The 27,166-nt window shown below is 32.2% G+C and overlaps 1 protein-coding gene across 1 annotated transcript; it reads left to right on the top strand.

Annotated features, from left to right (window-relative positions):
• Positions 1-612: 612 nt before the first annotated feature.
• On the top strand, positions 613-26,903 carry LOC146531714 (uncharacterized). Its single transcript, XM_085198182.1, has 2 exons — positions 613-1,601; positions 24,641-26,903. The coding sequence occupies exons 1-2, from the start codon at positions 688-690 to the stop codon at positions 24,879-24,881; spliced, it is 1,155 nt and encodes a 384-aa protein (XP_085054308.1). The 5' UTR covers positions 613-687; the 3' UTR covers positions 24,882-26,903.
• Positions 26,904-27,166: the final 263 nt, after the last annotated feature.

The raw sequence follows: 27,166 nt of genomic DNA, 5'->3' as shown, positions 1-27,166 counted from the left end.
AGTGTTATTCCACACTTAGGAAAGAAAAATACAAAAAAATAGGTCAATTTCACTATCAATGTAAATAATCGTATTTCATTTAAGTATTGCATTCTTATCTAATAATGTAGAATGCTTAGTGCATTTCACAAGTATCTACGAGGTGTATACGTACATTACTAAAATTTATATTATATACATACATACATCTTATATACATACCCTGCAAGGATAGACATAGAGAAGCTAGTGTTCTAAGCTCACTCGGTTCTCCATTTTCCTCCGAATTTTCCAGACATTGCCTGTTGACTGGCGAAACTCAACACTGCACTTTGCCTTGTTACCAGAGCGACAAATGAAACGGTTGTGGCTTGGATCCCCATTCGGGGTTTAATTCATAATTCATTTCCCCGAGTGTGCCTCTGCGCCTCGACGACGGCCTCGACATATATTTAAGAAAACATAATATATTTTTATTCATACATTACAGTGGCTAAGGATCAATACGCATAGATAAAAAACCACTATCAACATATCAACAACGTAGTACAAAGAAGCGCCCTCCGGCCTACGCTACGCAGCCGCGCGGGGCGGGGGCGGGGAGCCCGCTGCCATGTAAACAAACAACTTTGGATATCGCAGTATGAATAACGCGCTCCCACAGCCCGCCGCTCATTCCGTCGCGAAACGCCGGCCGAGCCGCTCGCAATGATCGACTACGCGCGCCCCTACGATCAAAGCATGTGCGACTTCCTCCTCCCCCCCACACCACCTGCGCCGACGCGCCTCGAAGACTTCCAAGTCTTCAAGAAAGGGAACCCTACATACATCTACGGCAACTATTACAATAATTACGATATGTTCGCCGAACCAGAAATTGATAATACCGCGAATGTGTACCACACCCTCTTGAACTCACGGGAAACTCGTCAGGAAGATTGGAAGTACAAATCTGTAGTCGAGTGGTCGCCCGATGACACCACATACTGGATCATAGATTGTGCCATGACCCAAGGATTTAGCGAGTATGAAGTGCCGTTTTATAATTTCAAAGTTTCTGGTATGGAACTCCGACACATGAGGCGGGAAGAGATCTTCCAAAGAATGGTGCACCCCAATGTGGATACTAACCAGTCGCGGAGGATTGCGGACGTCATCTATGACAAACTGCACACCCGCATCAACGAGGAGCTAATGCGACCCACGTCGTTGTTTAGATACACAGAAAGTGACAACTACCCAAGTCACGAGCCAGCTCAAACAGTGTTAGATTTGGACTCTTTGGATCACAAAAACAGGCTTTACGCGTCTGACTATAAGCCGAATGATGTTAGCTTGCTACACGCCGCAGACTCCAGCGACGATGCTGAGGATGTGTTCCGCTCATCTGAGACCGCCTCGCCGGAGTGTTCGTACGGTAGTGACGGTAGCAAATCTGGAGACGAAGAAGAAAAACGGAAAATGTTCAAAAGACCCCCCGGCCGACCGAAAGGGACCGGCAGAAAAGTATGCAAGCGTCCCAGAAGCGTGTCCGTGCCAGAATTTCTGAGGAATCTTTTGCTCGACGAACGGTATTGCCCATCGATAATAAAATGGGAGGATCACCAGCAAGGAAAGTTTAGGTACGTATGTCATATTACATTTTATAATTAGATGTATCAAGTAAAACGTGTCGTGGTATGCATCAGTCGTCAGCGCATCTCGTGTGTTCCGCTCATCCATAATTTATCACGTCCGAGGCACGTGGGCGTAATAAACAGTTTTACAGCCGCGGCTATGGCGATGCAAGTACACAGAACATTAACGCTCGAAGGCTCCACCATTGTCTTGTGAGACACATACTTACCTATGTTATATATGCGCATACATGTGCACAGATCAGAACATATATAAAAACATGAAGTAAACCGATGATTCCTACTAATGAAATGCGAATAGCTATTTCAAATATGTTATTGAATGTCGTTTAAGGTAGTTTACATTTACTTATAAAAAGTGCATTAGATTATATCCTTCGAACAGTAATTATTTTGCATAATCTACATTCATGATCAGAATTATTCACAAAGAACTATAAAAAAGCTCAAAGCAACTGTAAATTTTTCAAATTAAAATATCGTAAAAAATAATAACTAGTTTCATATATTCTGTATTAGATGTAGAGCTTTTTCTATGTTCTTTCGGTCTTTTCTTTATAAAACTTAAATATCAGTTATAAATTTTATATAAACCTAATACACAAAACTAAGTTTTTATCGATTTCACGTATAAAAATTTAAATATATGACGAATTTTATTTAGAGTAAGCGATAAGGAGTTGATAAATAATAACAAAATATTATCAAGGAAGTGCTTATTGCGTAATACTAGGAAAAAATGTTATCAGATAACTTAAGAATTAGTTTTACGTTAACTAAAGAACTAGTTTAATTTATCATTTCGAAGATTAATATTTCTTAAGATACTGAGACTATAGAGCAATGCAATCAATGTAGAGCAAAATAAACACTTCCTTTAAGAGAAAAGGCTCTACGTAGAGCATTTTAAATAATAACTCTCACAAATTACAAGATTTATATAAATCATACAAAAATAGCCTGAAACTATAAACATAACTTTTACTGGAAAATGATAAATTATTATTCACTAACTTTCCGAAATTTATAGTTTTATTTTTAGTTCTTTAAGCTCAACTTATTTTAAAAATACGAAGATACCACCACCACTGAACATCAACGTCTTCTTCGCTTTAACCATCAATTGTTAATGCTGTCGAGAATTTTAATGACTTTACATTATTTTAATTACTATGCGCACTTAATGCTTCGCGCTATATGAGTTAATAGTCGACATTTTTAATCTATAAATTACTAGCTAATATATAAAATTAATATCAGAAAATTCTGAATTGAATATCCTTAGCATTTTAAAAATAGTCACATCAAGCTCATTGCAACTGTTGATATATTATTTAATGTTATAAAAACATCTACTTATACTTATTTTGGGTAGACTAATTATATGTTTGCATTCAAAGAATATCTTAGGTACATATAATGCCATGTCGGATCATTTAATATCTACTAATACAATGTTCTGTATTATTTTATTTAAATTTACTAAATAACTTTACCAAAGTAATATAACAATATATACTATACCTACTTACAACAGCTGCTACAGAGACTCAAGGCACCATTTTGTATTTGGCACACAAAAAATATTCATCATTTAATGCATTAAAGTTTTTATTATCAATGTATTTTTATAACCGTATTCAAGACTGACCTTCGCAGGCCAAAAAACTGCCAAAGTCACTTTACAGACAGGTCCTGTTCAAATAAAAATACTAAAAATTCACTAATAGAGCTCTAAGGCTCTTGAAAAATTGGCTACTTGTGGTGTATTTGATATAGCAGCAGCAGCAATTTTAATATTTTGTTAAAACACGTGTTGGTTTCTTTTAGCAAAAAAAAAAAACCTTACTTTAGTTATTTCACTACATTTTCCTCGTATACATATGTTATTATAATGTTTTTTAGAATGTTTATTCTAGTGCCTACAACAGTATTTACATTGGGCTAGGTTATTCTAATTATGATAACGTCAAACCAGCCGCCTCCGCACGTTTCGTATCAAATAAGACATTTTCTAACAGGAAATGAGCTTACATAAAAGTTGTACTCATTTGTAAAATGAAAATAAGTCTATTTTCTATTATTTTTCAATGTTAAAAATGAAAAGTACTCTATATATATGTACATCTTCCAATTAAAATTTAATATTTTATAACACATATTCGTATATAAAATATTGACTGAGATATAAATATTTTTCTCAATTAGCAAGTTCAAGTAAACTAATTCTACGGATTTTTAATATTAATACGTATATAAGAATATAGATTTGTTTCCAGTCATCTCGTTCATATAATTGAGTTATTTACGTTCTCATGCAACAGCACATGTTTTTATAGTTTGCCTTCACCTTGCTCATTTAGCTTTGTCCTCGTTTGATTCTCACATTAGCACAATATATAATATCATTGATTTGACCGTTATGTCCATCTGCTTAAAGTCCATATTCTTCTAAATGACGTGCAGTTTAAAGTTTGTTTTTATGGGTTCAATCTTGTGCTTCGTCTGGCGTGTCGCAATTTTTTAACCTCTGTCATTGTATATTATGGCTTATATTTAACTTTGTTTCTATACAATTATTACTAGTTTTTTTTATTTATTTCAATTTTTAAAATAAAGTTTAAGATGAAGGTAAGTTAAGTTAAATTATCTATTTTAAGCCTACCTAACTTTGTCAAAGCTAAATATAGTTTGACAGGTATAACCATTTTTATTAATGTAAAATGAAATCTTGTAGCGTTGAAGAGTATTATCTCGTGAAAACCGGTCGGTTGGTAGTTAAATAATTCTCGGAATATGTGAGCGTACTGTATATTACATACATTTATATTTGCACTGTCATGTGTTCATTCACAGCAAATATATATAAGGTATAACACTACTACCATGACTCGTCCTGAGGTACAAATTGCTTTACGTTGTATTCCTTATTTAGCAGGACACTAATAGGGAACCTAGTGTTAAAGCACTCCGTTTTTCACTTTTCATCCAATTTTTAAGACATTGAATTTAAGTGGCGAAACTTGACGCCGCGGTTTGTCTTCTTAAGTTTGTCTACTTAAATCTTAGTAACACATTTCTCCGTCAATGTCTTTAAGGAGGCTGTAAAAGGATCTTTTATTTTAGCTGTAACAAATAAATACTTGTTTGATATTTAATTTCTACTTATTAATGAAACGGTCACTTGCCATAAAAACGAAGGCTCTTTTTTGTTATACAATTGTTGTTTTTATATTGCCGTGACCTTTTGTTTTGTTTGTATTCGCATATATTGTTTTGAGTATATCTATATATAATGTAAAAATAATAAAAAAATTGCAGCTTAGTTAGCTCAAGGAACTTATTTTCATAGATCGCGTATCCTTATAATATAAAAAATAAAGAATTATTCAACAAAATTTCTATACTTGTTGTAATTACAATAAAATCTCTAATATTTATTCCAAAGCAAAATATTATGCCTTTCTCATACAAGAAGAATTTCTTCAAAAGAAGAAATTTTATTTCAAATCTTAGTAATAGTTCCTGCGATAAGCGTTCTCAACCAAACAAATGTATAATATTGGTATAGATATCGAAAACAAAATTATGAGCAAAGACAACTACAAAGCGGAAGTAGGTTGAAGTTTTTCTAGCAGTAGGGCGGGTCTCTGCACTGGTATAGATTTTTTCATTCTCAAGGCCGCTTCCGCCTTGCGCTTCTGAGCGTACACGTGGAGCGATTCTGTAACAAGAGTACTCGACTTTTGGTAATAGTATGGAACATTATTCTTGTTTCAATAGAACATCTAATTTAAGATGAAATATTTCATATTTTTATTTGTTAGCTCTGGAGTACCTCCATCCAACACGCAATGCCTCCAGATTTCGGAGAGTAAACAACGGAAGTGTCTTAACAGGAATGAAGTGTCTTAACACTAATTTCCTAAGTTCCCTCTACCTACCCTGCTAGAAATTCAACAAACAACAAGAATGATCGAAAATGCCCATTTTTATCTCTTAATAGTAATAAAAGATACCAATTACTTACTAAAAATCATATAAACATACAAAAATAAATATATTTATATATATATATATATAAGCTCTTCGCAAAAGCTCTACGAGCACACCCCCGCTTTGGACAAAAATAAACGTACCCCCGTTGCCATGGCGACGGCCGGGAAGCATCTAGTCACGTGTCGCAGCTTCCGATTTTTTCTCGCATTTTTCTCCCCTCCTTCCTTAATTGCGTCTGTGAGTGTGGTCCGGGGAAATTAGAGCGGGCCAGTGTATCACAGAGCTTTCTTTTGTATAATTTCTTAAGTAATTTTTATCTGTAATACTATCTTACTTCTTATTTATTATTGTAATACTATATATAATAGCTGAACGGATTTACAAGAAAACTACAATTTATGTAAAAAAATATAATTAACCTATTATATAACAATAACTTTAAACGGGCGAAGCTGTGTTTAATTCGCTTATATTGATAATTTTAATTTAGTGTTTATCAATACATGTTTAGCTATACATTATAAATCTCTTTTTTTACCAAGTGACTCATAGACAAAGTATAGACGAACCTGCGCGTCGTAGATGTGGGAAAGTTCAAGGAGTGTTTTTAGTTGTACGCCGCATCCCATATTCAGGGTAGGTGGAGGGATCCTGGGAAAATAAATATTTTTATTGTAGATTTTTGTAGTTGACATTAAAACAATTGAACAAAACGAGGCCTATTCCTATGCCTACTATGCTATAAGCGAGATATGAGACGAAATGAGCTAGAAACAAGTCTATTAATTATATAATAACGAAATATTTCAACCCTACTTTAACAATTGTTTGACATTTCAGTACAAAAAAGATAAAAATTGGATCATACCATAAAATATACATAAATACCTCAGCAAAGACGAACAATTGTCCTTGTTTACAACAACAGGCGTGAAATCCTAATCATTATTAATATTAATATAACAAATACTAATTAATACAATAACTCTACGTCCATCCGGTACGTAATTAACTTCCAGATAAGTTCAATTAATTTTAATAATAATATATGTTATAGTAACTATTGGTTAATGTTGTGCCTTAAAATTGTATGGTTTGTGTTTTGTAATACGAGATCGATAAATATGGTTTGGTTTAAAGTTCTAGTATTTAAATACTGTCTTACTGAGTAGGCAGACGGAACGTAGTGTTAAGACACTTTGATTCCCAGTTTTTGTCAAATTTTTCGACACATTGACCTGTGGAGTGACGGTATTTAACGCTACGATTTATCTATCATAGTGATTAAGTAAAAAAAACAAGCTATTTTTATTTTGTTTTCTAATATAGGTATTCTATATATACGTATGTTCGCGAAAGTTATCTTAAAATCTTATTATTCCTAATTAGATGTTCTAAACAAAAATAACTTAGTAATATGTCTTAAATAAACTCCCGAGCCCTCTGTTTAACAAATTACTCTGTGTAACGCTTGCACCAAAGTCCCTGTAACATTTCTTTTCGTGAAAATCTATTTATAACTAGGGCAGCTCGTATTTCTTCAGTGAAAGCTATAATGATTCTTATTCTTTATAAAACAGAGTTGAATTTCGTTCGTCCGGTAAATTGTGAGTAGATGGCTGCTATATATATTTTTTTCTCATAGTGGCCCTATTATATTGATTAGTAAGACTCCCGTTTCCGGGTCGAGCGTCTTTTACGAATTTTACCATCGTTTCTCTTTTGTTTTTGCGTTGAGATGAAAAATTCAGTGAAGTTCTGGCCTACTTCCGCTCTAAAATAACATTGAATTCATGTATCTATACTAATATAATAAAGCGGAAGAGTTTGTTTGTTTGTTTGTTTGTTTGTTTGTTTGTTTGTTTGTTTGAACGCTAAGATCTCTGGATCTACTGGTCCGATTTTCATTGTTTTTGTTTTGTATGAAAGCTGCATTCTTCTGAAGTGCTATAGGCTATATAACATTACATTACACATATATACTAATATATTTTAAAGTACATTCTAATTTGACATGCAATTTATTCTGCCATGTTAATAACAACCGTCGTTGCTACGCGACCGCTACCGCGACGTTTTGATATTCATCCTTATGAAAATAAACTTTTAGCATTTTATCTAGATTCAAATTATAGTTTACTGTATAATATACTAATAAATAACTAAGGAGATGTCACTGATTCCAAATGACCTAGCCACCTAGCGGGCGGCACAGTATAACCGACGCGAACGGGCAGATGACGTTGACGGTTTTATAAATTTTCATACATTTTCGAACTTTATTTGCTGTTTATAATTAATTTAAAATACACTTTGATTCTCTTCTTATTTTATTTGATATTGCCCGCTAAAATTATCCTACTTAATAGAGAGAAATGTTTAGTTATTTCGTAGAGTCGATATCTATGTACGCACGTACAGAAAACTTTAGGTACTTTTTCTAATATTAAGAATACCTATCCTTTAGTTACTTTTAATCCTTTTGTTAGTTCATTTCAATAACTCAGATATTTTTTTCTAATAATGTGTATCTACTTATTATTCTTTTTGATTATTTGAGCTTATATTTTCTTACTAATTCTATTGAGAATTGAAAATAATTTCATGAATATATTTAATTCTTATAGTTGAAGCAGGCGTAGCCGCGTCCGGGTCCACTAGTATGTATATACGAGTAAGAGAACACGTTCGGCACGTCACGTGGCTTTGGAGGTTTGCCCTATTTACGTTTAAAAGTGAAATTTTGGTAGCTTTATGCTGAAAAAATATAACAAAAACAACATTTATAGGAGACAGGCCGTTCCACTATAAGCGCGTCGCAGGTTCGAATCTCATTTGGTAGATTTGCTCTGGTAACAAGATGAAACACGGCGTTGAGTTCCGTCACTCAACACGCAAATTCTATAAAATATACTCAAAAAATTTTTTTCCTTGAAACTTAATAAAAAAATATAGGAAAACAAGAAGCGAGCAGATATCTATAGGTACTATAGGTACTACAGAGTTTCACTTTACCAAGAACATATTAAACATAATTAAAAATTAAACGATAAGTTGACGCTAACTATCTCTAATGTACTTATTAAGTGACGTCACCTAATGAGCTAGGATATAACCCAACGAGTGTAACTAATATATGGAATGAATATTTACATTTTCTGTTTTAAGGGTACTATTCTTTTAAGCTTTACATTGTATTTCGCATGTAGGACAATTTACAGAGGGAAACAGAAGCAGCACGGTAGGCAGGAGAAATTAGTGTTAAAACATTCCTTTTCCAATAAGACACTTCCCTTGCCTACTCCCGCTGAATTTTTGATGCATTGTTCAGTTCGTAATGAGTTCTATATTCATTACAGAACTCAACGCCGCGCTTTGTCTTTCCCTTTTTTGATAGAAAAAGGGAGATGAAAATATTAAATATTTCATTGCCCCGTGCGGGAACCGAAACCATAATCGCCGTGTTTACATTCATACGTCGCGCTGGACTCTACACTCCAAAGAGGATTTCCCAAAATTTCTGAAATGGGATTTTACAAATTATGCCATACATTCCAGGCAAATTAAGATATTGGTAACAACCAGTAACTGTATGAAAAGAACATTGCTCATTGACTAAGAAAGGATACATATACATACAGAGATGCGTTAAATTAAAATAAATAAATGGAACCTTCATTCAAATATCTCCTAAAACATTGATAGCAAACAATATACGAGTACACACATCATTATCTCACAATCATGTGATGCGGAACTCTTTATGTATCTATACCTACTTCTCACACTTGACCGATTTTCAATAATAAGATATAAAATGTATTGTACATCAGTAATAGATATTATTATCAATTTTACGGCCAATGATACGTCAAGTTTATATGATGCAATTATCATCGATAGAGTCTCTCGTGGCGCAGTGGGGGCGCATGTCTTCGAATCGATTATTAGAATCTATTCTAATTATTAGTTTAATGCAGTAGGATATCAACACAAGTGATGCATAAAGAAATTACAAAACACGCTGTTTTAATTTAATTGTAAATATATACAGTTTCTAAGAAGCCTAAATAAGCTGACATTTTGCACTGTGGGATTCCCCCGCGGTCGATTCTCACACATATACATATACTATAGCGTATGACCACACACACACACACACGCACGCAGTCAGCGAGCGACTCGGGAAATACTGCGAAAGACTGGTCTGGCAACTTGTCAAGATCTAAATTTGTTTCATTCTCAATATTTTTTTACTGTTTTTACTATAAAATATGTATATATAAATGTATATGTCTATAATCATTTAATTTATACACATATACATTTACATTGTATTTTAATGAAAAACATACGAATAAGGCTGCAATTTTTAAGAATCAATTATAATTATAATACATACTTATTATATATTTATTTTATAATTATAATAAATTTTATACAACTAAGTAACACTTAGTTGTATAAAAGTAATTTAATTAATTTAACCCAAAACAACTGGTCATTAGCAGCTCCATGATAACGATATATACACACACTTACATACATATGTACACACACACATATATTTACGATGTGTGTGTGTATATATGTATGTAAGTTATTACAGTACATGAATGTGTGGTCGTCTGCGCTTGTTAAAGTAAGAATGATCTCTGTTGTTTATTTAATCAGTAATTAAATTATATAATTCTCCACATGTAAATATTTACACTATTTTGACTATTTTGACACTGAAAAAATTAAATAATAATGACATTTTCTGTGAAATATATTGTATGAGTGTAGACACTAATAATGACGATTCATAAGTATTAATGATTGAACCTATTCGTGAATATTAATAAGAAATTATAGTGTTGTGTCGCACAAACTTTATCGAATTTGACATCATCTTGTACAATAGGGACATTCATGAGTCATGACTGACTAGACACGTGGATGTGAAAGTCCCCGGTAAAAAATAAAAATCTATGTATTCAATACTTTACGTGGAAAGTGACTTAGCACTTGTTTTTTTTTTTCGCCCAAATATCGATTAACTCTGAAAATCTATATAATATATATGTTCGAAAAACTGTAAACTACAAAAATGTTATTACTCGTCGCTAGGTGGCTCTCTGTTTAATAGCAAACACATATCATACATACATTGCAGGGACTGCCCGGCATTTTTGAAGGTTATCTAGTATTTATTTAGTATAACACTGTCTGAGTGTCTGTCAGTGTAGCGGTGTCAACAGCCTCGGTAACAAGTTACTCAATTTTGTACGAAAGATAACGAAATGTGGGCCCTGTTATGTCAATTTTAATAATTATCTGTGGAATTGGTTTGCGTTGCGTATACTCTACCCATATGCATGTGCACACAAATGTATGTACTTGCTATACAATATACATATATAACGTGTAGCATCGCTTTTGCGCTATTAAGTGGCGAAACTGTAAAAAGGCAGAGCACGACCATAAGTTCCGTCAATCAACACGCAATGCTTCCAAAGTTCCCTCTACCTACCCTGGTACGTGGGGGTTACAGCGTGAAGCTAAAAAAAGATAGATATTGGAACTCTATTGACGTCAATCCACCAGCTACAGATTACCAATACTCTACACATCTCTTTGTAAGGCACCACACAATAAGTGTATGACACATTCAAACAATGCATTAACGTCATTGTAACTGTAATGCTGCGGTTTCATTTATACAAATATATTATAAAACTTTGTTTTTTTCACACATGACCTAATATGCCTGGTGGAGTATGCCTGCTTTCATTAGGCATGTTAAAAGGTTTACTCTGTTTATTTCCATTATTATAATATATGTTTTACACGAAAAAATTATATCTTTATATATCCTCGCTCTGGTAACTCGGTAAACTGTGGGAAAAAGGAAAAAATTGGAAAAAAAATGGAGAGCAGCATATCTTAACACAATTTTTCCTCTTTCTACTCTGCTACATTAGGCAAACAGTAGTAACAGTAACATTAGGAGCTATAAAATAATATTATATGTCAAATATTACATTCGATCCGGTTTTTGGCCAAAATTATAATGTCAACATTTCGAAAACATTTCATAGCAGTTCTATGAAATAAATAAGCTTATGATTAATCGAATTAATCATCACAGAATGATTTATCGAGTATTTTCATTTTTTACTGATATTCATTGATTTTTTACATATTTCTCGTGTAAAGTAGTCTATAAGTATAAAAAATGTGAATTGTATAATGTAAAAATAGACAACGATGAACAAAATGACGCATCATTAAGTTTTTCATCATTCTATCCAATATAGAGATGAATAAAGTAAAAATAGAATAGTACCGTAAATATATATTTTATAACAATAACAATTTGTAACAGTCTTCGGTGAACTGAGAAGAAGCATTTAAAAGTATTCGCTTTATCGATTCTTTAAAGTATTTTAAATTGAGCTTCTGTAGTATTTACTACAAATTTCCGGTTGGCAGATGAATTTTAAAACGAATTCTGGATACAGTCAAAATAAATTATACATTCCATTACGTATTGGCTCTGCAACGTAGGCCGCCGTGGCACAGCTTCTTTCTGTAAGTGCGACAATTGTGGATTCAATACCCACGCAGGGAATTGAATTATTTCCATTACTTCGTTCTTGTAGTGATGATGATAAGACAAACGCAGTGATGAGTTTCGCTATTCAACACGCATTGCCTTGAAAGTGGAGTACGGAGTTTGTTATTACTGTGTTGGCCTTTTTTTTTCTTCACGCTGTTTCCTGCAAAGTGTTAAGACACTGTTACCCACGAACTGCCCAATTTTCGAAACATCATTTGTAGAGTGATTTAACTTAACGCTACGCTTTGTTTTTTTAAAAACCGACACCGATTAAAAATAATTCATTCTTCCCAGTGACGTGACGGACAGAAGCGGCAGCAACAGTAATAGACAAAATAAATGCAAAAAAAAATGAGGAATAAATCAACTCTATGCTCTCTTAAAGCAAAACATCCAAAGATTAGGCGATCCAATCGCAGATATGCCAAATCAAATGATACCGATAAAAAGGCAAGACTCTACAAAGCGTGCAATTAACAGGCAAGAGCGAGATAGCATGAGGATAACGTGAATTATCTCGTGAACGAGTTAAGTTTGCAACTACACACGTTAGCGAGCAAAAAACTTCACGTCAACAGTTTATAGTAAAAACTAGAGTCGGTGTAGAGAATGGGTTCCGTTGAACTACAATCTGTTTTTTATTGAATATTTTTTAATCATTTGTGTAGTATCTATAACTAAGCGATTGGTATAATAGGTTAAAATAAGATTTTTGAAGTAGGTCTTGCTGTACGAGTACCTACTGGTTTTTTTAGTTTTGTATTTTTGGAATATAATTTCAACAGAATGCAATGAAAAAATAGAAATAAAATAATAATATCTGTCTGCTAATTTTCTTATATGTCGTTATTAGTAGATTTTTTTTGTATAGAATTTTTAATAAACGTATTTGAAAATATACATATAATACGTATCGATTGATGCTCTACAAGGAAGGGGGCCTTTGTTCTGCAATTAAAGGAAATAGGCGAAAAGAAAGTTATCATATAGTGTGGCGTTGAGTTCCGCTACTCAACATGCGAGCGAATACTGTCATAAAAGTGCACACATGGCCATATGTCGGATACAACTAAAAACTTATAACGAACTCTAAATACAGAAATAAAACGGTTTGAAACGTCTTTGGAATTAAACGTGACCATTTACAGACAAAAACTTGTCTTTTTAACCACTTTAAATGAAACCCACATTTAATATAATTTCTAACTATAAAATCAGTTTTGAATTTTCGTATTGTTTTTTTATATAAACGATTGTGAGTTTGATTTTCTTTCAGGTGAATGTATTATTTTCATTGAGTAGCAAAGCAAAGTGCCCTCCTATGCGTGAGAGACAGCGAGAAACTGTTATATTTCAATCGCTCATTTTCTTGTAACTTTTATAATATTTGGAACAAACACTATTATATTATGTAAATGAATTCTTATAAATATATAACCGTAAACAATTAATTTAATTGTTTTTATTAAACATAAAAAATTAAATTATATAACTTACCCTTTTCAGAGAGTAGAATTTTTTTAAATTAATCTTTAAAATAAAAATACGTACATACAAAATTACAATATATATAAAGCGTATTTACATCAATTTTTATATGTTTGTATGTATGTATTGTACATTTATACTACCTATGAAATGACGTAATCCTATTTGTGAGACCATTGTCAATACTGAAGCGACCTGAGCATTAGGCACACAATGCCTTTAACTCATTTAGTATGGAAAAACAATAAAATATTAATATATGGTATCATAACACTTGATATACTATATGTAACACTTATAGGTGAAATATTAAAAGACATATTTATAATTTATAAAGAAAGAAAGATGCATGTTATATATACACTGAAGAACATTTTTGAAAATGTATAGTTTTTGTATTTATCATTTTTGCTGCGGTTTTAACTTAGTAGAGGGGAGAAATTAAATTAATTTAAATATTTATCCCCCCGAGTGGGGATCAAACCTACACTCATTATGTTTTTAATTTTTTCAATATTTAAAACGTTAGAGACGTAAACCGTGAACACATAACCAAATATTCAAAATATTTGATGACTATAACCAAATACACAAAATTAATTAAATTAGTAGGGAAAACAAAAAAATCCTAAGAAAAAAATTCTGATGATTCAGATAATCTGTGACGAATTCATTATGTAAATTACTCTTATTTATTTCATACATTTCGAAGAACGAACGTAATTTTATAGTTTACGTTTCTATTTCCAAGAATGAACGTATTTATCTTCTTGTTATTTTTTATATGTTACTTTTTATTTACAAGTGGATAATAATATATTTAGATTTATATATTGAACTAGGATTTACCATTTTTTAACGTTGAGTTGCGCCACACAACACGCAGTAAGTGATAACAGAGTGTGTTGTATCCCCCTACCCTACCCTGCCGAGTCTTATTCAACTTCACGCTGTATCCCGCTTTCTTGGTTTTTTCCTTAGAAATAAGCAATAAGAAGCGATCATTCACAAAAAAATAATTCCTTACTAAAAAATACGTAACTAGATTGCATTTTAAACACGTTTTCGAATAAACGTGTTTTTGAACTACAACTGAAAAACATGTTGTTGTATCACATTTAAAATATCCGCAAAACATCGCTTCTACGACGTAGCGAGAATTTGAAAATCAAATTAATGCTATTCAATGAAATTTAAACTTTAAAACTGTACTTTAAAGTTTATTGTTGCTTAAGTTCAAGAGGGCGAAATGTGTCATCAAAACAAAATTAAAAAAATGTAAACGCCTTCGTCATAAGATGAGCTTTTTTGAATGTTTAAGCTGCGTATTTAAAAATGCTTAATATGTCCAAATAAAAATATTTTTCTCGCTTCACGCCGTCCCGCATATGGCAGAGTAGGCAGAGAAAACCTGGGTGTTAAGACACTCCGTTGCCATTAATCCACTGCCATTCGAATTCTGGAGGCATTGTGTGTTAAATGGCGGAGCTCAACGTCGCGCTATGCCTCGTTAATAAGAATCAATTGCTTATAATAATTATACACACAATTTGAAAAAAAAATATTTGATATAATACTTTGGAAACTTAAAAAAATAAAAGATTAATGAAACTTATAAGAAATCTTTTTATAATACAAAAATGATTCATGTATTAGTTATTTTCTACAATTTTTTTAACTATCTTTAACCTAATAAAGTAGTCATCTATACTAAGATATATCTATACAATGAACAAAACATTTAACTCAGGCGGGAATGCACCTGTGACCTTCATGTCTCTTATGCCTTGTCAGTGTTATTTTAGTGTTGCTAATTTATTTATCGCAGTATTGACGGAAGTGATGAAGCACTCTGGGTAACCCCCTAGATTTACGAACCTATAATAAAAATTAATTATATAAAAGTTAAATTTATAACAGTTTCATTGTTTTTTTTCGGCTAATTAAAATTTATGCCAAATGCGGCGTTAAATTCCGCCACTCAACACGCAATATCTCTAATTTGGATTAAAAGCCAATATATTTTATTTGTAGTAAACCTGTCTGTGATGGTTTTTTAATAGAATGTGACGGTTAAGTATCGGAGTGATAACAGATAACGCCCTTATCAGCTATTGAAGGGCAATGTAGCGCTGCGATACAAATCTTTGTAAATAAGAGTTTTAAAATCGATATAAATATATGTGAGTTTACAGAACAAAATAGGTTACAAAACAGGTTTCACGTATAATGTGAGAGAGTGAGTCACGTTTATACGTGTTGAGACACTCTGTACTCCACTTTCCACATCATTTTTGAGACATTGAGCGTTGCGTGGCGGTTATCAACACAGCACGTTATATTATGTGCGTGCGTTCGTACTGTTCGTAGTGGCGTACTCCCACTACGCCAGAATAACCTTTTTATTGAACATACCTTGAACTAAATTTGAATCCACTACCATCCCTTATAATAAGAAATCTTGTAAATAAGCTATAATGACGTCAGGTTAACATTAATATTCAAGTACAAATGTACATACATTTATTACGAAAGGCAGTGCGTTTAAAGTAATTCCCCTTTGCCAAGTCGATTGAGAAGACCCGTTACTGTTGTCATAAACATTTGCAAGCGACGCACGTATGATCTAAACTAGCAGATCGCCTTGGACGAATATTTGTGGCATATAAAATTAACTTATTATTATGAATCGACTGTCTTGACACTAAGTTCTGCCTACCTTGCTATCATTGAGATATAGGTAGAAGCTTTTAAAACAATAATATACTTTGAAAAAAATTAAAATATAAAAGGTAAATTTCATAAAAAACACTTATATGCTTTTTCGTGCAAATGTCCCTCTCGATTCGATTCCAGCTGTATAATTTAATTATTTTCCTTATTTTTCCTTATATTATGGTGAGTCCTACTAATAAAAAAAAAAATTTTTAGTTGATCGTATAATATCAGGGAGCACTGTGGTTCCAATTGAAAATTAGTTTTGTGTTGAATAGTCCAATTAGAATATGTTATGGATACTCATAGTTATCTTTATTATATTTTTGCCGCAGGAACCTGAGAACCTAATGTTAAGACATTCCATTCTCAGTAAGAAACTTCCGTTTCCCACTTTCTAGCGGGGTGGTTCGTTCGAGTGGGGAAACGCAACGCAACGCTTTGGCTCGTTACTAGAGCGAGGAAATAAAAATATTAAATATTTCATATCCCCGAGTGGTAATCGTACCCACAATGCCGCGTTTACACGCTTGTGAACTTTAGTTTTTGCATTTGACAAAAATAAAAATATTTACTTGACATTGCCAAGTGAAATAATGTATTCGAAGAGAGATTTAGTTGTTATTTACATAAGCACTAGGCACAGCTTCCTCGGCCTAGAATTATATCGGTCAAGTGTAATCGCTGTAACTTCTCACGCGAGGACGTTGACTTGTCAACTTCCTTTACATTCTATTGTTTACTCTTAAAATTCATATTTTAATATGAAAATTATATTTTTGTAGCATTATTATCATACGTGGCGTTCTGTCTCTGTGCGTAACCTTCTGTGCGGGATAAAGCGGGAAAACTGTTTTTTTGACTTAGGCTTAGATTAAAAGTTAAATGTTTAATCATAATTATCAGTGAAGGCCAGATTAATAAAACTAATGAGGGTATCAATAAAGTGGATGCGATTTAGATGATGTTTAATGATTATAAAATACTTCAAGTCATCACATATCATATAGTAAAGTGATTATATTTGAATATGAAGTGACACTTTCAAATGAAAGTAAGATTGATTAGACGGAGGATTTTCTACTCAATTTTGAAGATATTGCTTGTTGAGTGTCTTTGTTTAGTGGGGAAATGAAAATCATGAAATATTCCTAATTGAAGGCAGTCGTGGCGTGCGTACGAGACGGTTTCTTTTCCTCTAGTAACAAGGTAACTCTGAATTCACCCACTAGCAAAGCAAAGCAAAAAAATATATCAAAAATCCTTTTAGTTTATAGACAGCGCCAGAATACCTTCAATCTGGAACACATGTATATCTGCAGTATCAGCACGTTCTGGACTATAAGTATTTTATCATAATTGTGCTCTTTTTAACACGTTACTATTGTATAATGTGTTATCGAGATTGAATCAGCACAATATGCGGAGTTAAACGCAAAGTCACTTGTACTTACAGCCAGATAATATCATATACGATATCATGACGTTGGCGTTTCGCTTATCACTAGAAAACGACACTTTTTGACAGTTCCTACTTAATTATAAAACGTGTGTAAAATATTCACAAAGATATCTTTTATCGGAGCTGATGATCCAGCAATAAAATATATTTGTGACTAAAATGTGTGTGAATATAGAAATCAGTAATGACTTTTGACTTTGAGGCCTCAAAGTGCCTCGTGGCGATATCTTGCTCTGGTAGATAGAGCGCGGCGTTAAATTTCTACACTCAATACGCTTTTCAATAAGGCAGAAGACAGGGATCCCAGAGAAGAGTCCAGCTGCTTAATAATTACTTTTAAATATTTTGTTTTTAAGCTTAACTTATATTATTTTGAAGTTTTAGATATATTTAATTCGAAACGGTTAACGTTATTATAGCTGCTTTTATTAATGGACTGCTTAACACAAAAATAATTTAAAAAATTCCAACTAGCAGTTCCTGAGATTAGCGCGTTCGATCACACGTTTGTGTGTCTTTGTTTTATAACATTACTAGCGGACGCGCGCAGCTTCGCTTACTTATTTAGGGGTGAATTTTAATAAACCACGAAACATGTGTTCAATGAAATATTTTTAAGAGTCTAAAAGAGTCGGTGGTTTAAGAGTCGGTGGCGATTTAAAGATTTTTCCGTACAAACTTTCAATCCCTTATTTGCACCCTTAGGGGGTGAATTCTGGAAAACCATGAAACACATGTTCAATTAAATATTTTTAAGAGTCTAAATTTAAAATTTTATAAAAATCGATGTTGATTTAAGAATTTTTCCATACAAATTTTCAACCCTTAATTTGCACCCTTAGGGGAAGAATTCTAAAAAATCATGAAACATAGGTTCAATTAAATACTTTTAAGTGTCTGAATTTCAAATTTTATAAAAATTGGTGCACATTTAAGAAAAATTCTATACAAACTTTCAACCCCTTATTTAAGGGATGAACTCTAGAAAACTATGAAATACATATTCAATTAAATACTTTTAAGAGTCTGAATTTCAAATTTTATAAGAATCGGTGCCGATTTCATTTTTTTTCCATACTAACTTTCAACCCCTATTTCACATCTTTAGGATTAAAATTTTTCAAAATCCCTTCTTAGTGGATGTCCAGATTATGAAAGTAAGCATCTGTCCAAATTTGACGTTTCTACGCACAGCGGTTACGGCTGTGCGTGCGTCTTACCTCAGTCAGTGAGGACAAGTCCTTTTATATATATAGATTACATTAGTAAAGAAGTATAGATATAAAAAGTTTCTTCAACCAAAAAAACAATATGTCAAGGCAAAAATCTCTCTCAGAGTCAATTCAAAAAGGGTCCGGTACAAAACCTGTATCGCTAAATACCAGCCGCGTGCATCACTCGGAAAGATGCCAAACATTGCATTGTAGACATGAAAAATTCATATGTACCAGTATATTTATGCTGAGGATTTGCAAAAAACTAACATTGTACCTGGTCAGCGGTTTCAAATTTAAATTTTCTTAATTATAAATCAAATATTTTTGTAATGAAGATAATGTTTATTATTTTTAATATTTACATAAAAAGTCATATTATACTAATAGTAACGTTTAACCCCATTCACCATAAGCAAGCTCATGAAAGCCAATACTTTAAATGCCGTAAGGTCATTTCATTGGTTTTATATACGTGTCAAATATGTTGGCCTCCACAAAATGTGTTTATTATGACCTTTAGCTTTGACGTGTGGGGTGGTTCGTGATCAGAATATGAAAATTGATATGGTGTGCTGGTTTTGGACGTGCCAGTATTTCTTTCATCATCAGTCTTCTTTTGGTACAAATAAATAGAATATTTAGAATAGATATCTTTAATTTAAAGTAGGCTAATCTTCTATCACCAAAGTTATATGTGTCCCAAACAATGTGGAAAACTTCTTACTTTATAGTTTTAATGTAGCTTCACGCTAGCGGGATAGGCAAATGGAACCTCGTGCTAAGACAAGTTCTTGACATTCAGTAAATTGTGTGCGTGTAACACACACGCACACAAATGCGGGATACTAAAAAATATTTAGATATGTATTAAAAGAAAAATTCAACATTCTACCAACTTTAATGTCAGCAATGCTTGTGAAAGTCTCATGTCATGTCGTCGGCACCGCAGCTTTGATGGGCCGCACTAAACCATGACTTAAATAATAAGTTGTGTTTTTACATACAATAAAAACTTTATTGTAAGAAATGATTTTGTAACATACGAAAAGAAATTTATTTTTGGACAACGTCAGACTGTGAATGCAGCCGTACCGTAACCTAGAACAGTAGGCTCGATTCACAGACGTGGGAGTTTAATACTTTCTTTACCCCTTCTGGTAAGATAAGGTCTCAAATTCAGACGGAAAGCTATGCTCTATGAGAACGAGGTGTCTCAACGCTAGATGCTCTAATGGGAATAGAGATTTAACTATTTTTATTACCATTTCTCATTCACGATCTTTTATGAAATTTTACCTGCAAAATGATAATGACAATTGTAACAACTCTATAATCTTCTCAAACCGTAGTCAGAGTATCTCAGCCTTTTTTACTTCCCGCTGTCTCCCACATTTATTTGCGGGACACGATGTGAAAAAGATAGAAAAGAAAAATAATTTAATTGGCAAATGCAAATTGAACTGTGGTTATTTAAGAAAATATTAAACATCTTATTATATGATATTGAAATAGTGGAGCGAGGTCCTCGAGGTGTAATAGTCCAGCTGTAATAATCGTAAAATTAGATTGATTCTAATAATATTATTTAAATAATTATTTTATTATTTATGCTTTACAATTCGATATAAAATGTTTTTAAATTGTCTATTTCATAAGAGGGTAAGCACTAACTAACTTTAGACACAGAGACTGATTTGAGAGCCTTAAAGTTTTTTTAGTTTAGTTATTTTGGATTTGAACCTGCACTTATTAAATATTTTCCAATTTTTGTGTCGAAGAGATATTTCAAAATACCTTCAATAAAATAAAATTATTACTTTTAATAAAAAGAGGTAATAACTATGGTTATAACAAAACGATAAACCTTGGTCCTTTTCAAATTTAAACATTTACCTCGAACAACTTTATTTGGGATGATATAATGGTATATATTTTATTTCATTTTATATGAGACGAGTGTAAAATAATTTTTATTTTGGACATTGTGCAAATTACGTGATCTCTCCAAGTCCAGTTTGATTGGTCTGGGCGATGGGTCCTTCATTCAAAAACAAAAAATATATATAAAAAGTAATTAAAAATAATTTTGTCAATATATAAATAGAATAATATGCGCATACGCATAGAAAACTTTACTCTACCACACAAACATGCAATAGGATCTCTATACCAAAGGACTCCAAAATACCTTTTGGAGTCCTTTGGTATAGAGAGTGTACCCACTATATACATATGTGATTCATGCTTTGAGTGAATTTGGATGCAAGTGACGCAGCCGCGAGGTCATAGCCCGGCCTTGTCGTCAGCTGGGCCAAGGAGTCTTACGTGACTCGCATCCTGTACCAATATGGGTTGGCCTGTTCTGAATTAAAAAACACTGGTGAAGAATGAAGTCCACTCGCCTCCAGCCTTATAGTCGAAGATATGAATATCTTGAATATTTTACATCTGTATGATGACGATGTATAATTATAAAAATTGAAATGGACACGACTCAAGTAACATTATACACCTTCTTACAAAGTCGAGTAAAAAAAAACATTTGTGAAATTTTTTGTATGTGCAATACAAATGCCGTTCATTCAATATCTCAAAATATTTTTTTACAAAATGATTTAAAATTATCTTGGCCTAGATATAGCGACGTGTTCCTTTACAGTTTCCTATGACTACCCTACATTAGAGATATAGCGTGAAGCTAAAAAAATATGTGGTTTTACGAGATACGCATTTCATACATTTATTTCAAAGAAGGACTCAATAATGTGATATTGAAAAATCAATTATAAACGTAATTGTATCTGCTATGCATAATCTTTGCTTTAACAATAGACGGCATTGACACTGTCTTTACTTTCATACTAATTAGAATTAAGTAGACCGCCTTCGTCCAGTGGGGTTTCTGCGAGCATTGTATGTTCGAGTCGAAGGTCGTGAGTTCCGTTAAGTAACCATGTACAAATGATGATGCAGAGTGAGCAAAGGGAATCTAGGGTTGAAGCGCCTGTGAAATCACTTTCACACTTTAAAGGACCAGTTAATGTAAAACATATATATATCTCTTTGCGTACCCTGCAGTATGCTGTGTGCTGTATGCAGTACATAATAATGATATTTGCGATTTTGCTTCTCTACCTGAACTCAACTCCCTTACTCTACCTTAAATTATTCAATAAGTAAATCTAAAAAATTAACATAAATTAATATTTGATAAATACAAAATAGTAGTTCACAAGTAACTGTGACTTGATTAATTGTCATTAATTACTTACGGCGATGATGACAGGTTCAGGCACATCCTGGTCATTGTTTGAAGACCTTAAGAAATCGATTTGATAACTAAGTAAATAAGGCCAAGTAAGAAAAAGCAACAAGGCTAAGAGATGCTTAGAAAGTAATTCAGTTTTTATTTAAAAAATTAGTCTTCAATGTTGTCATTTATTTTAACACGTTATATATCGCTAGTATTGGTTTTTATATTCTTTATTATGTTTTATTTGCATATAGCTCATGTAATTAACGGAAAAGCAGTAAAATTTCGAGTAACTGTATGTTGAATGGTGGAAACCAACACCTTATTTAAAAAAGTGGCTACTATGGAAATATGCCAAGATATAGCATATGTATGTATTGCATATATACTCACAGGCACCTTGTAATGTCCCATGACGTCATTTTATAGGTGTATGTGATAAAACGTTTTTGATTTACTTTGAAGCAAGGTCGCTAAACGCTTCACTACCACGTTGTAAACTGTACTAGAGACTAATAGACCCCCTTCATACGGACAGCGTCGCAAACGCCGCGGTTTTTGCACTTATTTATTTTAAAATAACTCTATGTTTGCAATGTTAAATTATTTTTTGTAGTTTAATGTTATTTATAAATATTAATACTAATACTTTAACTTTAGTTTAAATATTTTTAAGAAATTAGTTTCATTTTGAATTCATAAGAAGTGGTTTTATTGTTTCGTATAAGAGAGAAATTCAATGCTAGCTTCTAATGTATGAATTAATTAATAAATTTATAAAAATGTAGCATTTGTTTTCTTTTAGACAAACAATAATAATCATATTAATGAAACACTATGGTGGTTTACTTTCTCAAAAAGCGGAAAAAGTCAACCAAAATTAAAAAAAATATATAATAATATGAGATTACAATTTAAATATAACTGTTAAAAATAAATAAACGCATTCAACATGATCATCCCGTAAGCCGCAACCGGCGACGGCGGCGGTCACGTGCTCGCAGATAATACTACAAGTAAGCCTTGACTCCGATCGCAATTATCTGGACATTTTGCATCACTTGACACCATTGCTTCAATAGCCATTGCTATATAAATAGTAATAAATAAAGTTATTTAATTTATTCAATTTATTAAGGATAATTGGAAAGGGGAGAACGGTAAGATTTAGAGCTTACTCGACCAAAGTTACAAATTTAATTATTTACATGCTTTATTAAGCCATATTATTAATATTAATATTAGTTAGTTCTCACTCATTTTACTTTAGCTTAAAAAATAATTTTACTTTAAATACGTTCTTTCTTTAAAAAAAAATAGTTTTTCTTATTTAGAAATAAAATCTAATTATAATTGTTGTCAGTTGTGTGACTCTTCGTTTTCAAACTTTTCCTTCTAAGAAGAACTGATAAATGGAAGAAAAATAGTACTACATTCTTCTTTATACAAATTAAACTGTAGGATTAACCTTAGAGGCTTAACTCTGTGATTACTTGTATATTATACGGAGTATTTACGTCGTGTAGTATTTACTTAATGGCCGGCAAATTGTATGAGGGTGTCATTACGAGCCGGGTGAACTTGGCGCGGCTGGCTGAACGATCACCGGCGATAAGATACGCTAGTTGCTCTGTCATTATACACACTGTGCAGCACGCAACTCTCTTAATTACCGCACGTGCAGAGTGAGTAGAGCAGCAGTATGAGTGGCAGGCGGCAAATGTGGCTACTTTGAATTATTCATTTTGAAAATAATTTCTTTGATGTTTTTTTTTTCAATTGTTACAATTACTCTAATCCTTTTTCTAGATTTTTTTAATTGATTTTGAAATTATATGTCGTGATTATTATGTTATCAATAATATTTTCAATATTGAGACACTGATTGGCTTCCTGTTGTGAGGATAAATTAAAGAATTATTTGCAGTGAATTAACAAGAATTGTTGCGTGAACATTATTATCTACAATCGACCTTGTCTATTGCACTCAAACCTTGAATTAAAAATAAATCGGAAAAGATGACTTCTTTTCCATAGAAACGAACTTGAACAATAAATAAAATAATGCAAATTTATTGAAGTTTTTTAAATAATTATTTTATTAGAAATAAGACAAGGCGTGAGCAATCACACACAATCTCAAATTGTGCAATAAATGGAGAGCGGAGTGCCTTAACACTAGGCTCCTTTTGTCTATCTTACAATATGCGGGGTATAGCTGAAGCTATTTAACTTTTTTTTTTACTTTTGTTAACATTTCTAACATTGAATTTTTCTTGTTTCCAGGTTCGTGAAACCAGATGAAGTGGCCAAGCTGTGGGGTCAGCTGAAGCAAAATGACAACATGACCTTCGAGAAATTCAGCAGGGCGATGCGATACCACTACCGTCAGTCCGTCCTCGTGTCGGTGCCGACGGCGCGTCTCGTCTACCAGTTCGGTCCAAAAGGACCAAATATCAAGACAGAAAACCCAAATTTCATGAAAATAAAATCAGAAATCCACGATATGTCATATTCTAATTCGTAGTCGAATTAAATGAATGTTTTGGAAAATGCTCACAATGATGGAGACGAAGTTAAAGTTAATGTTTCATGTTTGTAACCGGCGCCATTCTTGATGACGCTCAGTTCTTCGCGGTCACTCTGTTCTGAAAGTAGTTGTGAAGAAATGAGGGTTTTGAAGAGTTGTTCTGGACTAAGTTGTTTGGCAATGATAAGTATAGGCGTAGGATTGGCGGAGGAGTCGGTTAGATAGATGTTTGGATTTATTGAGTGTGTATGTAAGTTCGGTGTCCGGTACAGTGTCGTCTCAGGTTCCCCGAGGGGTCGTTGGACGGCTGCCGTCAATTAAAGGTTGTAACTTGTTGAAGTGTCCATATTATTTTTTTAAGTAATCTTTATTATTCTGACCTCAATTTTTTACGTGGTCAATTGTCAAGGTTGTTCAGAGTTACGAATTTTTGATAGAGTATTTTTAAAAAGAAATTCCATTGTTGTTGTATGAATAAGATTAGTTAATGAAATTATTATAGTTAGTATTTTTGAACATTCCGATATTATTTATAATTATTATTATATTATTAATATTATCATTGATTTAGTTGATCTTTCGCCTAGTTAGGACGTTGCCATACTTTCTAACTTATCTATGTACTTAATGAATTTTTCAATTTACTATTACCTTCTTTTAACTTTTGCTAGTTAAGTCTATTTTTATGATTATTTATAATCACTCTCAGTGTTAGATAATATGTAGGCTAAGATATAAAATGGCGCGAATGTGCAATAAGAAAAATGACAAAAGTAAAGATCTGTAGGCCAAAGATTATGTATGTAGGTTGACGGTACATTTATTATTATTATATTTTTAAATGAAAAATTTACTTTTTTTTTGACATTTTAAATGTAATTTAGTTATAAGTTGGACTCTCAGGCAATCGCTGTGATGTAAAGTAAATTTTTAAACGTTTTATTTATGTATATAGTCTGCATCGTTTCAACAAATAATAATGTGTAAATATCGATATTCTTTTTTAATAACTTTTATTAAATATTTTTCCAGTTATTTTAAGTTTAACAACGATCATCACAATAATTATTACGTAATAATAATTTATAGTTCATAATTTCTCCTCATTCACGAAAAATGGTTGTCAATTTGAACTGCAAGTACAAAATTTGTGTCTTCACTTCTTAAATAAGTTCTCTGTATTGAGGCGACAATAGATGTAAGATTTGTAAACTAATATTGTACTGTTTATTTACACTTACAAAATAAATGTAATCAATGTTTTAAAACTTATGTAAAAAAGTCAAAGTTAAATTACATGAAAGTCAAGTAAAGTAATTAATGATATTCAAAATTCATAAATAAATATATTTTTTGGAAGTTAAAGTGATGAAATTGTTAAGTAATCACTAGTTTCTATACATTATTTTTTTTGTTATTAAACATTCATTTTGAGCTTAGTGCCAAAATTTATAAAAAAAGTTTAGATTTTCTATAAGTTTTACATTAGAAAAGTTACCAATTTATCGTTATTTTTTTTTAATTATACAATTTATTGTAAAAATCAATATGACAATGACTAACTAGTATTTGTTACGGCAAAATAAGACGATAAATAATTAACATCACATTAGATGACCTAACGACGTTTAAAGTGTGCTGTGCCACTCTTCAAACCATATTTAAAATATAGTAAATTAAAGAAATAACGAATAAATAAATCCTCTTTTGAGGTATAATATAATTAAAAAATATATAAAATAGAGAAAAACACGTATTGTCTATTGTTAGATCTGTCGTTACATGTATATATATAAATTTTTGTTACCATTTTCTATGTTTCTAGTATTATTATTGGAGATATTTGTTTCATACAAGTTTAAATTAAACATTGACTATATTTTCTTCCAGTTCTTTAGTTTTATTTACATTGTATTGTTTTAGTTTAAGCGTATTGTGTTTGTGCAATTGAGTTATACCTATTTATGTATTACAGAATTATACGAAAATAGATGAACAAATTATACGAATTATGAATGTGAACATTTCTTTCAATTAACCTTTTTATATTTATAAATTAATAAAAGCTTTTCATCTTTGTTTATGGTGTAATAGATTTTACAAATCAAACCCCTCAGTCAGCTTGTCAGCTTTGGTCGGCAGTTCGATTGCCACTAGACGAAATGACACATTTAATATTTTTATTTTTCGGGTCTGGCGTTGAGTTCCGTCACTCAACCGAATGATGTTTAGGTCAATTTTAATCGTCGCAATTTAATTTATATGCGGATTTTCAGAACTTT

The sequence above is a fragment of the Heliconius melpomene genome, chromosome 15 (genome assembly GCF_056956725.1).
Source record: "Heliconius melpomene rosina isolate 202511_hmr_F chromosome 15, ASM5695672v1, whole genome shotgun sequence".
NCBI lineage: Eukaryota > Metazoa > Arthropoda > Insecta > Lepidoptera > Nymphalidae > Heliconius > Heliconius melpomene.
The sequence above is the reverse complement of the archived record's forward strand: the minus strand, read 5'-3'. Positions and strand labels throughout refer to the sequence as shown.